Source organism: Oncorhynchus masou, chromosome 9 (assembly GCF_036934945.1).
Source record: "Oncorhynchus masou masou isolate Uvic2021 chromosome 9, UVic_Omas_1.1, whole genome shotgun sequence".
NCBI lineage: Eukaryota > Metazoa > Chordata > Actinopteri > Salmoniformes > Salmonidae > Oncorhynchus > Oncorhynchus masou.
Window position 1 is genome coordinate 67,145,925 of NC_088220.1, and position 19,430 is coordinate 67,165,354.

General features: G+C 42.0%; 1 protein-coding gene across 1 annotated transcript; it reads left to right on the top strand.

The window, feature by feature from the left end:
* The first annotated feature begins 6,098 nt into the window (after positions 1 to 6,098).
* Positions 6,099 to 19,125, top strand: LOC135546533 (C5a anaphylatoxin chemotactic receptor 1-like). Its single transcript, XM_064975035.1, has 2 exons — positions 6,099 to 6,231; positions 11,056 to 19,125. The coding sequence occupies exons 1-2, from the start codon at positions 6,214 to 6,216 to the stop codon at positions 12,109 to 12,111; spliced, it is 1,074 nt and encodes a 357-aa protein (XP_064831107.1). The 5' UTR covers positions 6,099 to 6,213; the 3' UTR covers positions 12,112 to 19,125.
* Positions 19,126 to 19,430: the final 305 nt, after the last annotated feature.

Sequence of the window (19,430 nt, forward strand, 5' to 3'; positions counted from 1 at the left end):
TTGTGCATAAAGTATCCACCATTCAGGCTGTAAAGGCATCATTTTCCTACTTAACCAACTTTAATGGCAAGCCGCTGGAAAAAAACTGGAAAACTATGCTTTGGCTAAACGCGGTGTGCAACATTCTAAGTTGTCCAAAAATGGTTATGGAATTGTTTTTTTATTTAGACAGGACACATTTTTCAGGGCGGCTAACCATTAAAGCTAGTTGGTTGCTTAGGCTAGGGCACCCACAAGAGTAAACACATGCAAACCCTGAAGGTACTTGTTGATATCAAAAGGGAACAACACAGTTATTGTGTCTGCCTTTGGCAGTTTAATATGGAGATACAGCTATATATTAAACATATGTGCAGTACAGGTGCTGTCATCATTCTCAACATGTGTGTATAGCTTTGGCCTCCCAACAAATTGTAAATATGAACAATGTCACGTTTTTTATGTAACAGTACTGTAATAAGCATAAGGACTAACAATAAAGTTGTGAAATTCAAATTTAGTAGTGTAGTTAGACAAGGATTCTGTAAGGCTTGCTGTGTAAATTAACAATGATGACACTAATAGCTGCTAACATTAGCAATGTAGCTCAGGGTAAACACCTTTTTGAAAAATATTTGATAAGCTATGCACAAAAGTATATATACAGTACATCACAACTCAATTTACCTTTCAAATGTTTGTGAAAAGTATAATATTTTCTACCTGATTAGAGGTAGGCCTGGCCTACAATATACGTTGCATTCGGAAAGTATTTAGATCTTTTCACTTTTTCCATATTTTTTAATGTTACAGCCTTATTTGAAAATGTATGAAAAAAAATCCCCTCAATACACACAACATCCCAGACTGACAAAGCAAAAGTTTCAGACCCCTTTACTCAAGACTTTATTGAAGCACCTTTGGCAGCGATTACAGCCTTGACACTTCTTGGGTATGATGCTACAAGCTTGGCCCACATGTATTTGGGAAGATTCTCCCATTCTTCTCTGCAGATCCTCTCAAGATCTGCCAGGTTGAATGGGGAGCGTCGCTGCACAGCTATTTTCAGGTCTCTCCAGAGATGTCGATCAAGTTCAAGTCCGGGCTCTGGCTGGGCCACTCAAGGACATTCAGATACTTGTTCCGAAGCCCCGATTGCGTTGGCTGTGTATTGGCTGTGTATTGTCATGTCTTTGGCTATGCCGGATTAAGTGATATGACATGCTATTCTATAAAATAATTTCTCTGTAATTAATATTACCTGATTAAGCTAAACAGGTTAATGTAATTAACTAGAAAGTCGGGGCACCACGAAATAATGTTTATAGAGCTGTTATCTTCCAAATAAACTCTTAAAGACCTGGTAATCTTTTACCTCAATAGCAGTCAATATTTAATCGTCACTTTATTTAGTCTCATCTGAAAGTTGTAAATTCTTCACGAACCCTGGCTAACAAGTTGAATCAGCAATACAAAATTGGGTTTAATTATGTATTTACTAAATACCCAAATAGTCACACAGAATTATATATACACAGAATGTGTCATACATTGATTACAAATTATGTCATAAAGGAAAACATCCCGAGCGGACAGAACAGATACGACGGCTGTCACGTTCTTTCAAAATCAAACCCAGAAGCAGACCAGGACAAGGAGAGTAGGAAGAAGGTGAGTATTTATTTACAAGTGAATGTGAATGGGTAGATATATCCAGGTGGCGTAGCGGGCAGCGGTGGTGAGTTGATGGGAGTAAATAGGTGGATCCAATGGGGTAGCGGAATTGTCCGACGACCAGGCGGGAATGGGGTAAATGATCCGGGTGAGTAACTGAAGACAGAAACTTACCTCCGTTTGTTAAGGCAAGCAATACGTAAAAAACAACAAAACAAATTCTACCCAACTTGAGGCTGATACTATGGCAAGACATACTGTTCATGGCTAACGATCCGGCAGGGAATGGATGTCAGGTCCGGGCTTATGAAGAGGAGAGATGATGATCAGGACCAGGTGTGCAGATAGCTGATGGGATACAGGTGCGGGTAATCAGAACTCCCAACTGGCTACATTGCCCGGCAACCAGACAGGGTGCGTTCCAGGACGCCGGAAAAAACACTCCAGAACAGAACACAGGCAAAAAACAGACTCAGGTAACGGGATTCGTGACAACGGCTGGTTACACAAAGAGAGTGGGTTGTGTTTGAGTGAAAGAGTGGGAAGACAGGAGCAAAAAAGGTTTTGTGTCTCTATCGGACTGTAGGCAGCTATGCTATTGTAAATACAGTATCTTATACATTCTAAATAACCACCCATTTGAAAAAGGAGAATGCAAAAACATATTTATTCTGAGCTGCACTTCGGTAGATTGTTCGTAGATGGGAGTCCGGGTGGACCAGCATGGATCTCTGGTCCTCTGAAGACTGTGTAGTGGTGAACTGGAGTGTGGTAGAATGGATACTCTGTCCGTCCTCTCCTAGCCCACGTTTTGCAGACGGAGGGGGTCTTCAATAGTCACTAGTAACAAAGGGATCTTCAATAGTCATATCGGTAGAGTCGAGAGAGGAAAAAGGGGAAAGGTATTTATGAGGGTCATAAACCTCCCCCTAAAGCCAACTTCATGACAGTACTTAGGATCGTTGTCCGGTTGGAAGGTGAACCTTCACCCCAGTCTGAGGTCCTGAGCGCTCTGGAACAGGTTTTCATCAAGGATCTCTCTGTACTTTACACCGTTCGTCTTTTCTCAATTCTGACTAGTCTCCCAGTCCCTGCAGCTGAAAAACATCCCATACCCTTCCCCAGATCTGTGCCTCGACACAATCCTGTCTCGGAGCTCTATGGACAATTCCTTCGACCTCATGGCTTGGTTTTTGCTCTGACATGCACTGTTAACTGTGAGACCTTATATAGACAGGTGTGTGCCTTTCCAAATCATGTCCAATCAATTGAATATACCACAGGTGGATTCTAATCAAGTTGAAGAAACATTTCAAGGATGATCAGTGGAAACAGGATGCACCTGAGCTCAATTTCGAGTCTCATAACAAAGTGTCTGAATACTTATGTAAGTAAGATTTATATGTTTAATACATTTGCAAGAAATTCTAAAAACGGTTTGTCATTATGGGCTATTGTGTGTAGATTGATGATGAAAATGTATTTAATTTATTTTAGAATAAGGCTGTAACGTAACAAAATTGGAAGTGAAGGGGTCTGAATACTTTCCGAATGCACTGTAAGGGGATTAATACAGTTGTATCCAGCAACTGGTGTTTTACTCTGGTGAAGCCCATGGGAAATGAAGAAGAAAAGTTTAAGTACACTGGGGTAGAGGAAGAAAAACAAACATAAAAGGCTGTAAACTGCTGTTACACCATGCTAACATGATTAAAATGATATTAAACGGTACCTTTCACGTCGGAGTTTATATTGTAAGCTCATAGAAATTGTAACAAATTTGGAGGCACTGCTGAGATTTATTTTTATGTGAGCACCGGCCCATATTCCTTGAACGGACAACGAGTGAGAGACATTGGGAGAGTAGCCAGCTAGCTAACGTTACCGGCCAAACCAATTTTAGCTATCTTGCCATTGCCTGCATGGTCGTTGTTGCTAAGTGAGTAGGACAATATGAGTCAAGAGAGGGAAACATTGGATGAAATCTAACAGAGTTTTTGGACTTTAACTGAGGACAATTTACGGCACCTGTCTGTATATTGTGGAATAGGAGCTGTAGATGACTTTGAAGTAAAAGGAAAGAGCCATTGCGCCATAAACTGATTGAAGGTTACTGTGAGAAGAAGGAAGAAGGCTTCAACTAAAAGAATAAATCAAAGGAATATCGAACTTGGAGGACGCTGTCAAAAAAGTCTGCCTACATGTCCCAGGCAGTCGGCGCCAACGACACACGTGGACAGCGAACCCAGCGGAGAGACAGGAGCTGCGGCAGGACGAAAAGAGGGAGAGGCTCCTCAGCCCAGCAGAGAGGTGGGCCCAGCTCCAGCAAGGCACACACCACAGAGAGAGAGTGGAGTATGCCCAGTCATAAAGTCTTTAAAATCCATGGACAGATCAGAATCAGAAAGATAAGCTCAGCTTCAGCAGCCTAGAATATCAGATTGAAAATGGACTGAGAAAAGGATACAGTGAATTAGACATCATAGAAGCAGTAATCAGAGCTGTGAGCCCAGGGCTTATGATGAGAAGTTATATGGAAGGAAATACAGACATGACACTCTACACACTAAGGCAAATCTTGAGGACACATTATGCAGAGAAGGATGCTACTGAACTGTATCACAAGTTTACTAAGGCAACACATGAGCCGGGAGAGTCCGCTTTGGACTTACTAGTCCCAGAAAGTGTTATCAGCCTCAGCTCGTTCCTAATCAGGACTGAAATATGGCACAGTGTTAGTCAAGAGCCATTGTTACTGGATTAACAACGATAACGTCAGGGCGGAGATGAGTGTGGCGGAGATGAGGGGGCATCTCCAGAAAATGAACACCAGTGATGAACTGTTGCTTGAGAAAATGCAAATGATCCAGGGAAACCACCCCAGCATAGAGGTCTGTGGAGAAAAGAACTACCCCAGCATAGTGGTCTGTGGAGAAAAGAACCACCCCAGCATAGAGGTCTGCGGAGAAAAGAACCACCCCAGCATAGAGGTATGTGGAGAAAAGAACCACCCCAGCATAGAGGTATGTGGAGAAAAGAACCACCCCAGCATAGAGGTATGTGGAGAAAAGAACCACCCCAGCATAGAGGTCTGTGGAGAAAAGAACCACCCCAGCATAGAGGTCTGTGGAGAAAAGAACCACCCCAGCATAGAGGTATGTGGAGAAAAGAACCACCCCAAATCAGAGCAATGAGTCTGAGAGCTCAGATGAGGATTCTTATCCAGTATTCATCAACAAGCCATGTAGGGATGAAGAGAGCAGATATAGTAGCACACAGCTAGTATCAGATCAGATCAAAATCAAATCAAATTCATTTATATAGCCCTTCGTACATCAGCTGATATCTCAAAGTGCTGTACAGAAACCCAGCCTAAAACCCCAAACAGCAAGCAATGCAGGTGTAGAAGCACGGTGGCTAGGAAAAACTCCCTAGAAAGGCTAAAACCTAGGAAGAAACCTAGAGAGGAACCAGGCTATGTGGGGTGGCCAGTCCTCTTCTGGCTGTGCCGGGTGGAGATTATAACAGAACATGGCCAAGATGTTCAAATGTTCATAAATGACCAGCATGGTCCAATAATAATAAGGCAGAACAGTTGAAACTGGAGCAGCAGCACGGCCAGGTGGACTGGGGACAGCAAGGAGTCATTATGTCAGGTAGTCCTGAGGCATGGTCCTCCGAGACAGAGAAAGAAAGAGAGAAAGAGGGAATTAGAGAGAGCACACTTAAATTCACACAGGACAGGAGAAGTACTCCAGATATAACAAACTGACCCTAGCCCCCCGACACATAAACTACTGCAGCATAAATACTAGAGGCTGAGACAGGAGGGGTCAGGAGACACTGTGGCCCCATCCGAGACAGGGCCAAACAGGAAGGATATAACCCCACCCACTTTGCCAAAGCACAGCCCCCACACCACTAGAGGGATATCTTCAACCACCAACTTACCATCCTGAGACAAGGCTGAGTATAGCCCACAAAGATCTCCGCCACGGCACAACCCAAGGGGGGGGGGGCGCCAACAATCAGATAATAGTGAGGAACAGGGTCAAACTTCACTGTGAAGGAGTGCCAGCCTGTCCTCAGGGAGACCCCAGAGAAGACAGGCATAAATATGGAAACAGCTAAGGGCTCAGAGATAAAGTGGACACTATTTCATTGGAGTCACCCATGACCTTGACATCCAAACCTTTAACACTTTACGGCTGCCAAGCTCTTATCAGGATACACACTAGAGATGCTCAGATTTCTTATTTTTTTAATCCTTACTAATCAGTGTGATAATATTTAGTGGGGGTTGCGTCTTTGCCCACATAGGTAGACTGGGTATGTCTATATAGTTATATGGGTGTTTGTTCTCATGACCAGTACTATGTAATTTGTGTTTGTATCTCTCCCTGTATATTTGGCAATGCGTTGACATTTTTACAATTCCTGATCATAAGGAGGTCAGGTCATGATTGGGTGAGGTGTCTGTGGACAGAAATTGTGCTAAAGAAGAACAGTTCCTATTTTTTCTGTTTGTGCGCGGAGTCATCTACAAGAGGTCGTCGATACATGAATCTGAAATCTAAGGTAAAGTACAACCTTAATTGTAACCTTAATTTTACAGTGTTCGGTGATTGATTATCTGATTAAAATTATTTCATTTTAGAGGTATTTTGCACTTGAATGACTTGAATGTCATGTAAAATGCTGACTGGTCTTGTATCACTTTATAAAGTGTGCTTGTGTTATTCCTCAATTTCAAATCCTGTTTAACCATGTTATCACAACTAAGCCATTCCAGCATTAATGAAATGTTCATTTCCTATGGTTATTTACCTTGGTCTTGATATGGACAATTACGGATTGAATAAAAAAAACCTGTGTGAATAAACAACTAGCAAGTCATCATAATAGTATGTAATGGTAAAAGGGGGGATACCTAGTCAGTTGTACAACTGAAAGCCTTCAACTGAAATGTGTGTTATGCATTTAACCCAACCAAGATCAATGCTTTAACAATTATACCATTACATTCAGGGATTCTTGAAAGTCAGGACAATCCTTGTCTGGCAGTGAAACTTTATAGTTGGAAAAAAAAAAGATTTTGTCGCATTATTTGAGCTTATTTTTAAAGGGCTGTGGAGAAAGGAACCACCCCAGCACAGAGGTCTGTGGCATCACCCCAGCATTTTTAAAGGGGAAAGATTTGCTTCAGGAAATTCAAAAATATTTTCAATATTATTCATTTCCATATGGGCTCTATGCCCAGAAATGCCATTATCCAGAGCAAAGGATCCCAGTTTCAAACTCTGCTAAGATTAGATATTGCAGATAGATTGTAGATATTGCAGATAGATTGTAGCTTCTATCAATGTAATTGTCTGCATCACTTCCAATCTCCCATATATATTTTTGTAAATATATACATACAGTACATGCATATCTCTCCTAAAAATGTGCATTAATTCAAACGAACTGAAGAGAGATCTTATGTCATTTCTTGCCCTCTGACTTCAAATAATGTTTCTCACAAAACTGATTCCGAACCAATGTGTCCGGAGATTTGAGGTTCTATTCAAATCAAATCAAATGAAATGTATTTGTCCCATACACATGGTTAGCAGATGTTAATGCGAGTGTAGCGAAATGCTTGTGCTTCTATTTCCGACAATGCAGTAATAACCAACGAGTAATCTAACCTAACAATTCCAAAACTACTACCTTATACACACAAGTGTAAAGGGATAAAGAATATGTACATAAAGATATATGAATAAGTGATGGTACAGAACAGCATAGGCAAGATGGAGTAGATGGTATCGAGTGCAGTATATACATATGAGATGAGTAATGTAGGGTATGTAAACAAAGTGGCATAGTTTAAAGTGGCTAGTGATATATGTATTACTTAAAGACGCAGTAGATAATATACAGTACAGTATATACATATATATTTGAGATTAGTAATGTAGGGTATGTAAACATTATATTAAGTAGCATTGTTTAAAGTGGCTAGTCATATATTTTTACATCAATTTCCATCAATTTCCATTGAGTCTGTGTGTTGGCAGCAGCCACTCAATGTTAGTGGTGGCTGTTTAACAGTCTGATGGCCTTGAGATAGAAGCTGTTTTTCAGTCTCTCGGTCCCTGCTTTGATGTACCTGTACTGACCTCGCCTTCTGGATGATAGCGGGGTGAACAGGCAGTGACTCGGGTGGTTGTTGTCCTTGATTATCTTTATGGCCTTCCTGTGACATCGGGTGGTGTAGGTGTCCTGGAGGGCAGGTAGTTTGCCCCCGGTGATGCGTTGTGCAGACCTCACTACCCTCTGGAGAGCCTTACGGTTGTGGGCGGAGCAGTTGCCATACCAGGCAGTGATACAGCCCGACAGGAGGCTTTCGATCGATTGTGCATCTGTAGAAGTTTGTGAGTGCTTTTGGTGACAAGCTGAATTTCTTCAGCCTCCTTAGGTTGAAGAGGTGCTGCTGCGCCTTCTTCACGACGCTGTCTGTGTGGGTGGACCAATTCAGTTTGTCCATGATGTGTATGCCAAGGAACTTAAAACTTACTACCCTCTCCACTACTGTCCAGTTGATGTGGATAGGGGGGGTGCTCCCTCTGCTGTTTCCTGAAGTCCACAATCATCTCCTTTTGTTGACGTTGAGTGTGAGGTTATTCAATGCAGAAGTTCAGTGTTACAACTTGATTGAAATTTAAAGGCAATGTTCCCACTTGAGCAGAGACTGCATTCACTGTAAACGCTGCATACAGTATGTCGGCTAAAACAGAAATGACCTTCATTTCTAGCGTGCAAGCTGTTATGCTTCAACGAGATTCTAGCGTGCAAGCTGTTACGCTTCAACGAGATTCTAGCGTGCAAGCTGTTACGCTTCAACGAGATTCTAGCGTGCAAGCTGTTACGCTTCAACGAGATTCTAGCGTGCAAGCTGTTACGCGAGATTCTTCAACGAGATTCTAGCGTGCAAGCTGTTACGCTTCAACGAGATTCTAGCGTGCAAGCTGTTACGCTTCAACGAGATTCTAGCGTGCAAGCTGTTACGCTTCAACGAGATTCTAGCGTGCAAGCTGTTACGCTTCAACGAGATTCTAGCGTGCAAGCTGTTACGCTTCAATGAGATTCTAGCGTGCAAGCTGTTACGCTTCAACGAGATTCTAGCGTGCAAGCTGTTACGCTTCAACGAGATTCTAGCGTGCAAGCTGTTACGCTTCAACGAGATTCTAGCGTGCAAGCTGTTACGCTTCAACAGATTCTAGCGTGCAAGCTGTTACGCTTCAACGAGATTCTAGCGTGCAAGCTGTTACGCTTCAACGAGATTCTAGCGTGCAAGCTGTTACGCTTCAACGAGATTCTAGCGTGCAAGCTGTTACGCTTCAACGAGATTCTAGCGTGCAAGCTGTTACGCTTCAACGAGATTCTAGCGTGCAAGCTGTTACGCTTCAACGAGATTCTAGCGTGTAAGCTGTTACACTTCAACGAGACAGATTGAACAGAGCCGTTGGGTTACCTCCGTCAGATTACTCTGAAATCCTAAATGAATCAGGAATGAGCCGGGTCAGCTCCACCATAATATCCTTCATGTCCTCATTACATGTAGTGCAACGAGGTGGCCTGTAAAGTGCTCGACTTTTGATAGAATTAAACAAACAATATTGAAATCACCATGGTTTGTGACGTGGTGAGGTTGGACCAAGGTGCAGAGAAGAGAAGAGACAAGGAATCAGTGGTTAAGGACAAATATAGTACTTTACTGAGAAATGGTAGCTACCAATGGTAGTGGAGGGGGGGGGAACACTAAGTCTCAAACTCACTCAGGGGACGGACGCACACACGCACCCATCTCCATCTCCCTTATACACAGAACAACATTTTTTGAGGAGTATTTCTGTCTGTAGTTATTGACTGATTTGCTGGGCCTGGCTCCCCAGTGGGTGGGCCTATGCCCTCCCAGGTCCACCCATGGCTGCACCCCTGCCCAATCAAGTGCAATCCATAGATTAGGGCCTCGACAACTGTTGAAAGATAATTTAATGTTCATTTCTCTACCGTAAGCCACATCCAACGTTATTTTAGAGAATTTGGAGGTATGTCCAACCGGCCTCACAACCGTAGACCATGTGTATGGCGTTGTGTCAGCGAGAGGGTTGCTGATGTCAACTTTGTGAACAGAGGAACGGGCAGGAATAATGAACACAATTGGGGACAATTCCCAGTCATGTGAAATCGATAGATTAGGGGCTAATTAATTGATTTCAATAGACTGTATTCCTCATATGAACTATAACTCAATAAAATCAATGAAATGGTTTTTATTTTTTTTATTTCACCTTTATTTAACCAGGTAGGCTAGTTGAGAACAAGTTCTCATTTACAACTGCGACCTGGCCAAGATAAAGCATAGCAGTGTGAACAGACAACACAGAGTTACACATGGAGTAAACAATTAACAAGTCAATAACACAGTAGAAAAAAAGGGGAGTCTATATACAATGTGTGCAAAAGGCATGAGGAGGTAGGTGAATAATTACAATATTGCAGATTAACACTGGATTGATAAATGATCATGTACAGGTAGAGATATTGGTGTGCAAAAGAGCAGAAAAGTAAATAAATAAAAACTGTGGGGATGAGGTAGGTGAAAATGGGTGGGCTATTTACCAATAGATTATGTACAGCTGCAGCGATCGGTTAGCTGCTCAGATAGCTGATGTTTGATGTTTTAAGATAGGAATTAATTTTGGTTCAAATATGTTTATTTTAATTAGGTTTTGGAATCATAAAGCAACTGAGGGAAAACAACAGTTCTACTTTGTATATCACTTGAATGATGAAGAATAATGCATTTTTGTCAACTCCGTAAAACATAATCTCGTCTAATGTTATCTCCGTCAGAGTGCAGAAAGACCTTTTTACTGGGGATTTTCAATTTAACAATTTTCTATACTTTACAAATAATTGTACTTTTATTTTTAGAGGTACAAATATGTCTGTTTCAAGGATCACCTCCATCAGTGGCTTGTCAATATTCAGAAAAAAAGATTTATTCACTGTTCTGCAACACAGTGCATTCGGAAAGTATTCAGACCCTTTGACTTTTTCTACATTTTGTTACGTTACATCCTTATTCTAAAATGGATTACATATATATCTTTTCTCATCAATCTGCACACAATACCCCATAATGACAATGCAAAATCAGGTTGTTAGACAATAAATGTAAAAATGTAATTCCTTTTAAGGTGTCTGACGGAGATAACATAAGTCTTATGTGAATATATATTTTAAAAAAGTTTGAGATTGTCCCGTCTTTCAAGAATACCTGTATTATTGTACTGATACAATGCTATTATAGGAACTATCATATTACTGTCTTTCCCTTCCCCTCAACAGTCATCTCCAAGCATGGATGATTTGGGCTCGATTTTCACTGATGAGGAGTTGAGCCTCCTGAACATCACTGAATGGGAATTTGTCGAGCCTGAGGACCTTGGTCCTGTGCTGGGGCCCCGTCACCTGTCCGCCCTGGTGTTCTATAGCTTGGTCTTCCTGCTGGGAGTCCCAGGCAACGCTCTGGTGGTGTGGGTGACGGGCTTCCGCATGCCACGCTCAGTCACCTCTCTGTGGTTCCTCAACCTGGCCCTGGCTGACCTGCTGTGCTGCCTGTCCCTGCCCCTCCTCATGGTGCCCTTGGCCATGGACCAGCACTGGCCGTTTGGCCCCGTGGCCTGCAAGCTGCTCAAGGGACTCATCTACCTGGTCATGTATTGTAGCGTGCTGCTGCTAGTACTTATCAGCCTGGACCGCTGGCTGCTGGTCAGCTTGCCCGTGTGGTGCCAGAACTGGAGGAGGCCACACAAGGCCGCCTGGGTATGTGTCGGGTTGTGGCTCCTGGCCCTGCTGGGCAGCATCCCCCAGTTTGTCTACGTGAAGGAGGTCCAGCTAAGCACCAGTAAATCAGAGTGCCTGGGATCTCACACTATAGTTAGCGCCTGGACTATCACTACAGTACGCTTCCTGTTGGGTTTTGTGATGCCATTCATCACCATCGTGGCGTGTCATTGGGTTGTGTATAGCAGGGCCGGGCGGGGGTCTGGGAGGGTGAGTGAGGTGCGCTCCAGACGCACCTTGAGGGTCATTTTTGCTGTGTTGCTGAGCTTCTTCCTGTGCTGGGTTCCACTGCACATATTGGATTTCCTGATCCTATTGACCCCCCGGCACTCATCGCACAGCGCCAACATACAGCTGGCCCACACCCTGGCCCTCTGTCTTGCCTACTGTAACAGCTGCCTCAACCCTCTGATCTATGTGTGTCTGGGACGAGGCTTTAAGCAGAGTATTAATCGTTCCCTGCGCAGTATGTTCAACTTCGCCACCGAGGAGCCGCTACCCAGAAAGAGCATGTCCAAGAGCACATCAGAAAGAACCCAGGAGATGAATATAATGTAAAGTTCTCTCTCTGTGTGTGTGTGTGTGTGTAAACCATGAGAACCTGCTGAGTCAGAGTGTTTTGTGACATTAAAAAGTGCTGAGAGACGTGATTCGAATCCAGTGTTGTTTAACAGAACAGGAACTTCTGCCCTCTCTGCAATATATTTGCGTCAGCAATCACACTTGTGCAATTACATTTGGCTTTATCTGTATTTAAGGGCTCTATTCAATAAGATCCGCTTTAGCTGACATCCCCAATAAGGTTGTTTTGATGGTGTGAGAGGTGGAACTGCGTTAGAGCTGTCACACCAGTGCCATGATTACTGTATATATGTGATAACCTTTGTATGCTTGCAATGCGTAATGATGGAAAAGTACTGGGTAAATGGAGAGTACTGGGTAAATACTTCTCAGGCTGAGAATTGTCTGCACCTGCTGATAGTCACACAGGCTCAAGGCCGAGATAGTAGAGTGAAAACCCACAGTGTAGACATGTTTTTCTCATCTTAGATGCTTTGTATCTAATCCAATGCAACAATGTTAACTGCTTAGTGATCCCTTCACGCACCAATCCCGTTACCTTCTTGGTGACGGGACAGTATTTTCACATCCCGGATGAAATGCATGCCCAAATTCAACTGCCTGCTACTCATCCCCAGAAGATAAGATATGCATATTATTAGTAGATCTGGATAGAAAACACTCTGAAGATTCTAAAACTGTTTGAATCATGTCTGTGAGTATAGCAGAACTTATTTAGCAGGCGTAACCCTGAGGACAAACCATTCAGATTTTCTTTTTTAGGTCACTCTCTTTTCAATGGGACTTCATTGGGAATCCAGATTTCTAAGGGACCTTCTTGCAGTTCCTATCGCGTCCACTGGATGTCACCAGTCTTTAGAAATTGGTTGAGGTTTTTCCTTTGTGTAATGAAGAAGTACGGCAATCTTGAACGAGGGTCACTTGAAGTGTACTGTTAGTGTGACGGCTTTCTTTAGGTGAAAGAGAGTCGGACCAAAATGCGGCGTGGCTATTGAGATTCATGTTTAATAAAACAAGGAACACGAATCAATACAAAAACAAGAAACGTAACATGAAAACCGAAACAGCCTATACTGGTGCAAAGTAACACAGACACAGAAACAAGGACAATCACCCACGACACACTCAAAGACGATGGCTGCCTAAATATGGTTCCCAATCAGAGACAACGATAAACACCTGCCTCTGATTGAGAGCCACTTCAGACAGCCATAGACCTTGCTAGCAAACCCCACTAAGCCACAATCCCAATACCTATGAAAAACCCCAAGACAAAACACACCACAGACCAAAACCCATGTCACACCCTGGCCTGACCAAATAAATAAAGAAAACACAAAATACTAAGACCAGGGCGTGATAGTTAGATAGAGGCGCGTGACCAGAAAGCTAGCTACAGTTTGTTTTCCTCCTGTATTGAACACTGATCTTCCCGTCTTCAATTTGACCTATTATTTACGTAAAAAAATACCTAAAGTTGTATTACAAAAGAAGTTTGAAATGTTTTGGCAAAGTTTACAGGTAACTTTTGAGATATTTTGTAGACACATTGTGTAAGTTGGAACCGGTGTTTTTCTGGATCAAATGCGCCAAATAAATGGACATTTTGGATATATATCAACAGAATTAATTGAACAAAAGGACCATTTGTGATGTTTATGGGACATATTGGAGTGCCAACAAAAGATGCTTCTCGAAGGTAAGGCATGAATTATAATTGTATTTCTGGGTTTTGTGTCGCGCCTGCAGGGTTGACATATGCTTCTCTCTCTTTGTTTACTATGGTGCTATCCTCAGATAATAACATCGTTTGCTTTCGCCGAAAAGCCTTTTTGAAATCTGACATGTTGGCTGGATTCACAAAAAGTGTAGCTTTAATTTGCTATCTTGCATGTGTGATTTCATGCAAGTTTGATTTCTATAGTAATTTATTTTAATTTGGCGCTTTGCATTTTCTCTGGCTTTTGGCCAGACGCTACCGTCCCACATATCCCAGAGAGGTTAACGGGATTGATTTGACAACACCCAGTGAAATAGCAGCGTGCCAAATTCAAAAACAGAAATACTCATAATAATAATTCAGAAATCATACAAGTGTTATACATCAGTTTAAAGATGAACTTCTTGTTAATCCAGCCACAGTGTCAGATTTCAAAAAGCCTTCATGGCAAAAGCAAACCATGCGATTATCTAAGGACAGCGCCCGGCATACCAACACATGAAAATCATATTTCAACACGCCAGGCGCGACACAAAAGTCAGAAATAACGATACAAGTCATGCCTTACCTTTGAAGATCTTCTTCTGTTGGCACTCCAATATGTCCATTAAACATCACAAATGGTCCTTTTGTTCGATAAACTCTGTCGTTATATCCCCAAAATTTCCATGTATTTGGTGCTCTTGATTCAGAAAATACACCGGTTCCAACTAGCGCAACATGACTACAAAGTATCTAATCAGTTACCTGTAAAGTTGATCCAAACATTTCAAACAACTTTCCTAATACAATTTTGGGTATTTTTAAACGTAAATAATCTATCAAATTTAAGACGGAATAAACCGTGTTCAATAGCGGATAAAGTGAAAGTGGAGCAAGCTTTCAGGTCGTGCGCCCCAAACACAACAGTACACTTGGCTCGACTCCCAGAAAGGAAATAGCTACTTCTTCATTTCTCAAAGGAAAAACATCAACCAATTTCTAAAGACTGTTGACATCTAGTGGAAGCCATAAGAACTGCAACCAGGTCCCTCATAAATCTAGTTCCCCATAGAAAACCAATTGAAAAGAGAGTGACCTCAAAAATAAAATTCCTGGATGGTTTGTCCTCGGGGTTTCGCCTGCCAAATAAGTTCTGTTATACTCACATACATAATTTTAACAGTTTTAGAAACGTTAGAGTGTTGTCTATCCAAATCCACCATTATATGCATATCCTAACTTCTGAGCCTGAGTAGCAGGCAGTTTACTTTGTGCACACTTTTCATCCGGACGTGAAAATAGTGCCCCCTTGCCTTAATTAAGATATGATTGACGGTAGGTTGTATAAAGACTGTTGTCTCCTGTTTCGCCATACAAATCTTTACTATGGACTACTGAGGTACTCTGTATGTATGTATCTGTCTGCAAATGCATTGTATTACTAAAGAGTTTTATACCAAGGTTCCTGTGACGGTGTCATCTATCTGGAAGACTGATTGTTGAAGGAAATCACCCCATGCAAAGGACCACCCAACAAGATCTTAGTTTGGATTTTAGTTCATTGTCATATGTCCTTTTGACAAATATGTCATGTTTCAGCCCTTAGATAATAAGAACTCTTAATGAGCGTACCACAACATGAATTGTGTCCCCCCAAAAATATAAGAAATAAAATAAATAATACTGATCTTGTAAATAAATGTATTTGTGTTGAAATAAACGTTTGTATGAAATCAAGTTGCTCTTTAAAATGCTTTTTTGGTGTCTTATTATCCCCACATCCAAGTCTTCTTCCTCTCCACCACTACTGTGTTAAACTCTCTCAGATATCATCTGTGGTAATGACTAGGGTGGCTGGAGTCTTTGGCAATTTTTACGGCCTTCCTCTGACACCGCCTGTATAGAGGTCCTGAATGGCAGGAAGCTTGGCCCCAGTGATGTACTGGGCCTTCCACACTATCCTCTGTAGGCAGAGCAGTTGCCATACCAGGCGGTGATGCAACCAGTCAGGATGATCTTGATGGTGCAGTTGTATAACTTTTTGAGGATCAGAGGACCCATGCCAAGTCTTTTCAGTCTCCTGAGGGGGAATAGGCATTGTAATGCTCTCTTCACGACTGTCTTGGTGTGTTTGGACCATTATAGTTTGTTGGTGACAACAAGGAAGCTCTCAACCTGCTCTACTACAGCCCCGTTGATGAGAATGGGGGCGTACTTGGCCCTCCTTTTCCTGTAGTCCATGATCATTACCTTTGACTTGATTATGTTGAGAGAGAGGTTGTTGTCCTGGCACCACACTGCCAGGTCTCTGACCTCCCTATAGGCTGTCTCATCGTTGTAGATGATCAGGCCTACCACCGTTGTGTTGTCGGCAAAAACGTAATGATGGTGTTGGAGTCGTGCTTGGCAACGCAGTTATGGGTGAACAGGGAGTACAGGAGGGGACTAAGCATGCACCCCTGAGGGGCCCCTGTGTTGAGGATAAGAGTGGCAGATGTGTTGTTAACTACCCTTACCACCTGGGTGCGGCCCGTCAGAAAGTCCAGGATCCCGTTGCAGAGGCAGCTGTTTAGTCCCATGGTCCTTAGCTTATTGATTAGCTTTGAGGGCACAATGGTGTTGAATGCTGAGCTGTAGTCAATGAACAGCATTCTCACATAGGTGTTCCTTTTGTCCAGGTGGGAAAGGGCAGTGTGGAGTGCAATAGAGATTGTGTCATCTGTGGATCTGTTGGGGCGGTATGCAAATTGGAGTGGGTTATTTAAGCAGGTTACCTTGGTGTTCTTAAGCATATGGATTATGATGGTCCGCTTGAAACATGTAGGTATTACAGACTATGCCAAGGACAGGTTGAAAATGTCAGTGAAGATACCCATGTGAGAGACGCAGACTCAGTCTCAACCTTTAAGTCTTCACTGAAGACTCATCTCTTCTAGTCTAAAGAAGGCCAGTTGTATTGCTTCTTTAATCAGTACAACAGTTTTCAGCTGTGCTAGCATAATTGCAAAAGGGTTTTCTAATGATCAATTAGCTAATCCAAGTCTATCATTTTAAAAGACTAATACAACGTGCCATTGGAACACAGGAGTAATAGTTGCTGATAATGGGCCTATGTAGATATTCCATTAGCAATCAGTCGTTTCCAGCTACAATAGTCATTTAAAACATTAACAAAGTCTACACTGTATTTCTGATCAATTTATGTTATTTTAATGGAAAGAAAATGTGCTTTTCTTTCAAAAACAATGGAATTTCTAAGTGACCCCTAACTTTTGAATGGTAGTGTACATTTTTGTCTTCTAATGCCTCTTAAGGGGGAAGTAATCTAAAAGTAACTGCATGTAATCAGATTAGGTTACTGAGTTTGGGTAATCCAAAAGTTACATTACTGATTACAATTTTGGATAGATAACTTGTAACTGTAACGGATTACATTTAGAAAGTAAGCTACCCAACCCTGTCACAGATACACAGCGTTCCAGTTCTGGCATAGGAATGGCCTGGTGTTTTTCAGTGACCTCTTTGTTAATAACACGTGTCTCATTTGAAACTCTGAGTGTTGACTATAATATTCCCAATACACACTTTTTTAGGTATTTCTAAAATCGCGACTTACCTAAAAAAATATTCCCCTTCATTTCCGCTCCTGCCTTTTTAAAGTGTCTAGTTGAGAGGTGCTTAGACCTTAACCCCTATCTGAAGAGCACAATATCCAGGTTATACAACATGATACAGAACATTAACTTGCCTTCCTGGGCAAATACCAAGTCTGCATGGAACAAGACATGGGTGGCGAGCTACCCGATGACATTATGGCAACGTAGTATAGAGCGATTTCACATCTCATCAGTTTGCTAAGGCACGGTCTCATTCAGTTCAAGTCTTACACCGTCTCCATTACTCAAATTACAGACTGTTAAAAATATATCCAAATGCCGACCTAAAGTTTTTGAGATCCTATCAGAGTTCAGCAACTGTGGGGCATATGTTTTGGTCATGCCAATCTCTGAGGGGGTATTGAGACCCCATATTTGATGTATTTTCATATCTATGTAACATCTGTTGACCCCAATCCGTTCACTGCTATTTTTGGTATACCACCTTTGGATTGTACTTTTACCACACAGCAGATGAATGCAGTAGCATTTGCTACACTTCTAGCTTGCAGTCTTACCCTCTTTTAATTGGAGGTCGGCAAGACTTCCTTCTCTTAAGTAGTGCGTTATGGATGTGATGTCATCTCTGCCACTTGAAATGGTTAGATACATTTTGTGCAGGGGTCCTGAGAGAAGTTTGTCCTGACTTGGTCCCCTTTCAGTGAACATGTAGAGAGCCTATTTTTCATAGTTTAGCTCTCACATTTCAGTATAGGCAGTCAGGTCCTGTGTAAGTGGCTGCGATTTGTTAATAGGAATCCACTGTTACTATCATACCTGATTTATCTTTGTTATATTTACTATTATGTTCTCTGTTGCCTTGTTGTCTCCAGCCATTGTATAGACTGGATTCTCCTGGTCCTGGGGGCCCAGAGGGTGCAAGTCTTTGTACTTGCCCAAGTGATGGAACACTTGATTCAATTTACCAACTCATTACCAAACTTGTGACTGGAGTCGAGCGAGTTGAATGTGGGGGCAGGGATGTGTGCCCCCTCGGGTCCCCGGGGCCAGGACTGGGGGACGCTGTCGTGGGCCAGATGGTGTTTGAGCTGCTAGTGGAGAATGGCTGTAATTTTTTTCATTATAGGCAGTTATGTCATATGTCAGAGGCTACGGTGTGCAGATAGGATTCCACTGTTATTGTGACACCCATTGTATTTTATTTTCTCTTTTGTGTTATTTAATGTTTTGTATTATTATATCGTTTTTTTGTAAAATGCCTTGGTGGTTGCGATAAAGGACTGGGGATGTTGTATTGATGTCAATGTCTCCATGTTCTCAAATTTGAAAATAAATATGTGATATAGATATAAAAACAAAAGATATGTGATTTGAATCCAGTGTTGTGCAACAGAACTATCTCTGTAATATGTTTCCAGCAGCAATCACACTTGGCAATTAGATTTGGCTTTATCTGTATTTAATCTGTATTTAAAGTCTGTTTTCGATCAGATCCGCTTTAGCTGACATCCACATAGAGGTTGTTGTTTTTGCGGTGTCGGAGGTGGAACTGTGTTAGAGCTGTTAAATCCACAAGTGGCTCCTGACATTATTCCTAAAGCAGATATTCTCTTTCACATATCATCTGTGGTAATCAAGTGTCCCTTTCTCAATAAACCACCCCTGCATTCCCTCAATTTTTTATTTCACAGGTGTCACTTAGCAATCATTTCAAACACTTTATTTGCATAGTTCATATGTAGATGCTTTAGACTAACTATCTACTAACCTCATCCTTGACTTAAAGTTAACCCTTGGCCTAACCTTAACCTAACCCTTATTCTAAACCTCACCCTAACCGCAAGCTTAGCAGGCATTTGCTTATCAATAGATAGTTTGTTGATAGCATGATAATCTGTAGAGCATCTACAGGCACAATCTATCCAAATAAAGTGTGACTAAATTGTTTATCATTCACAATCTCTTTGCTCTGTGCT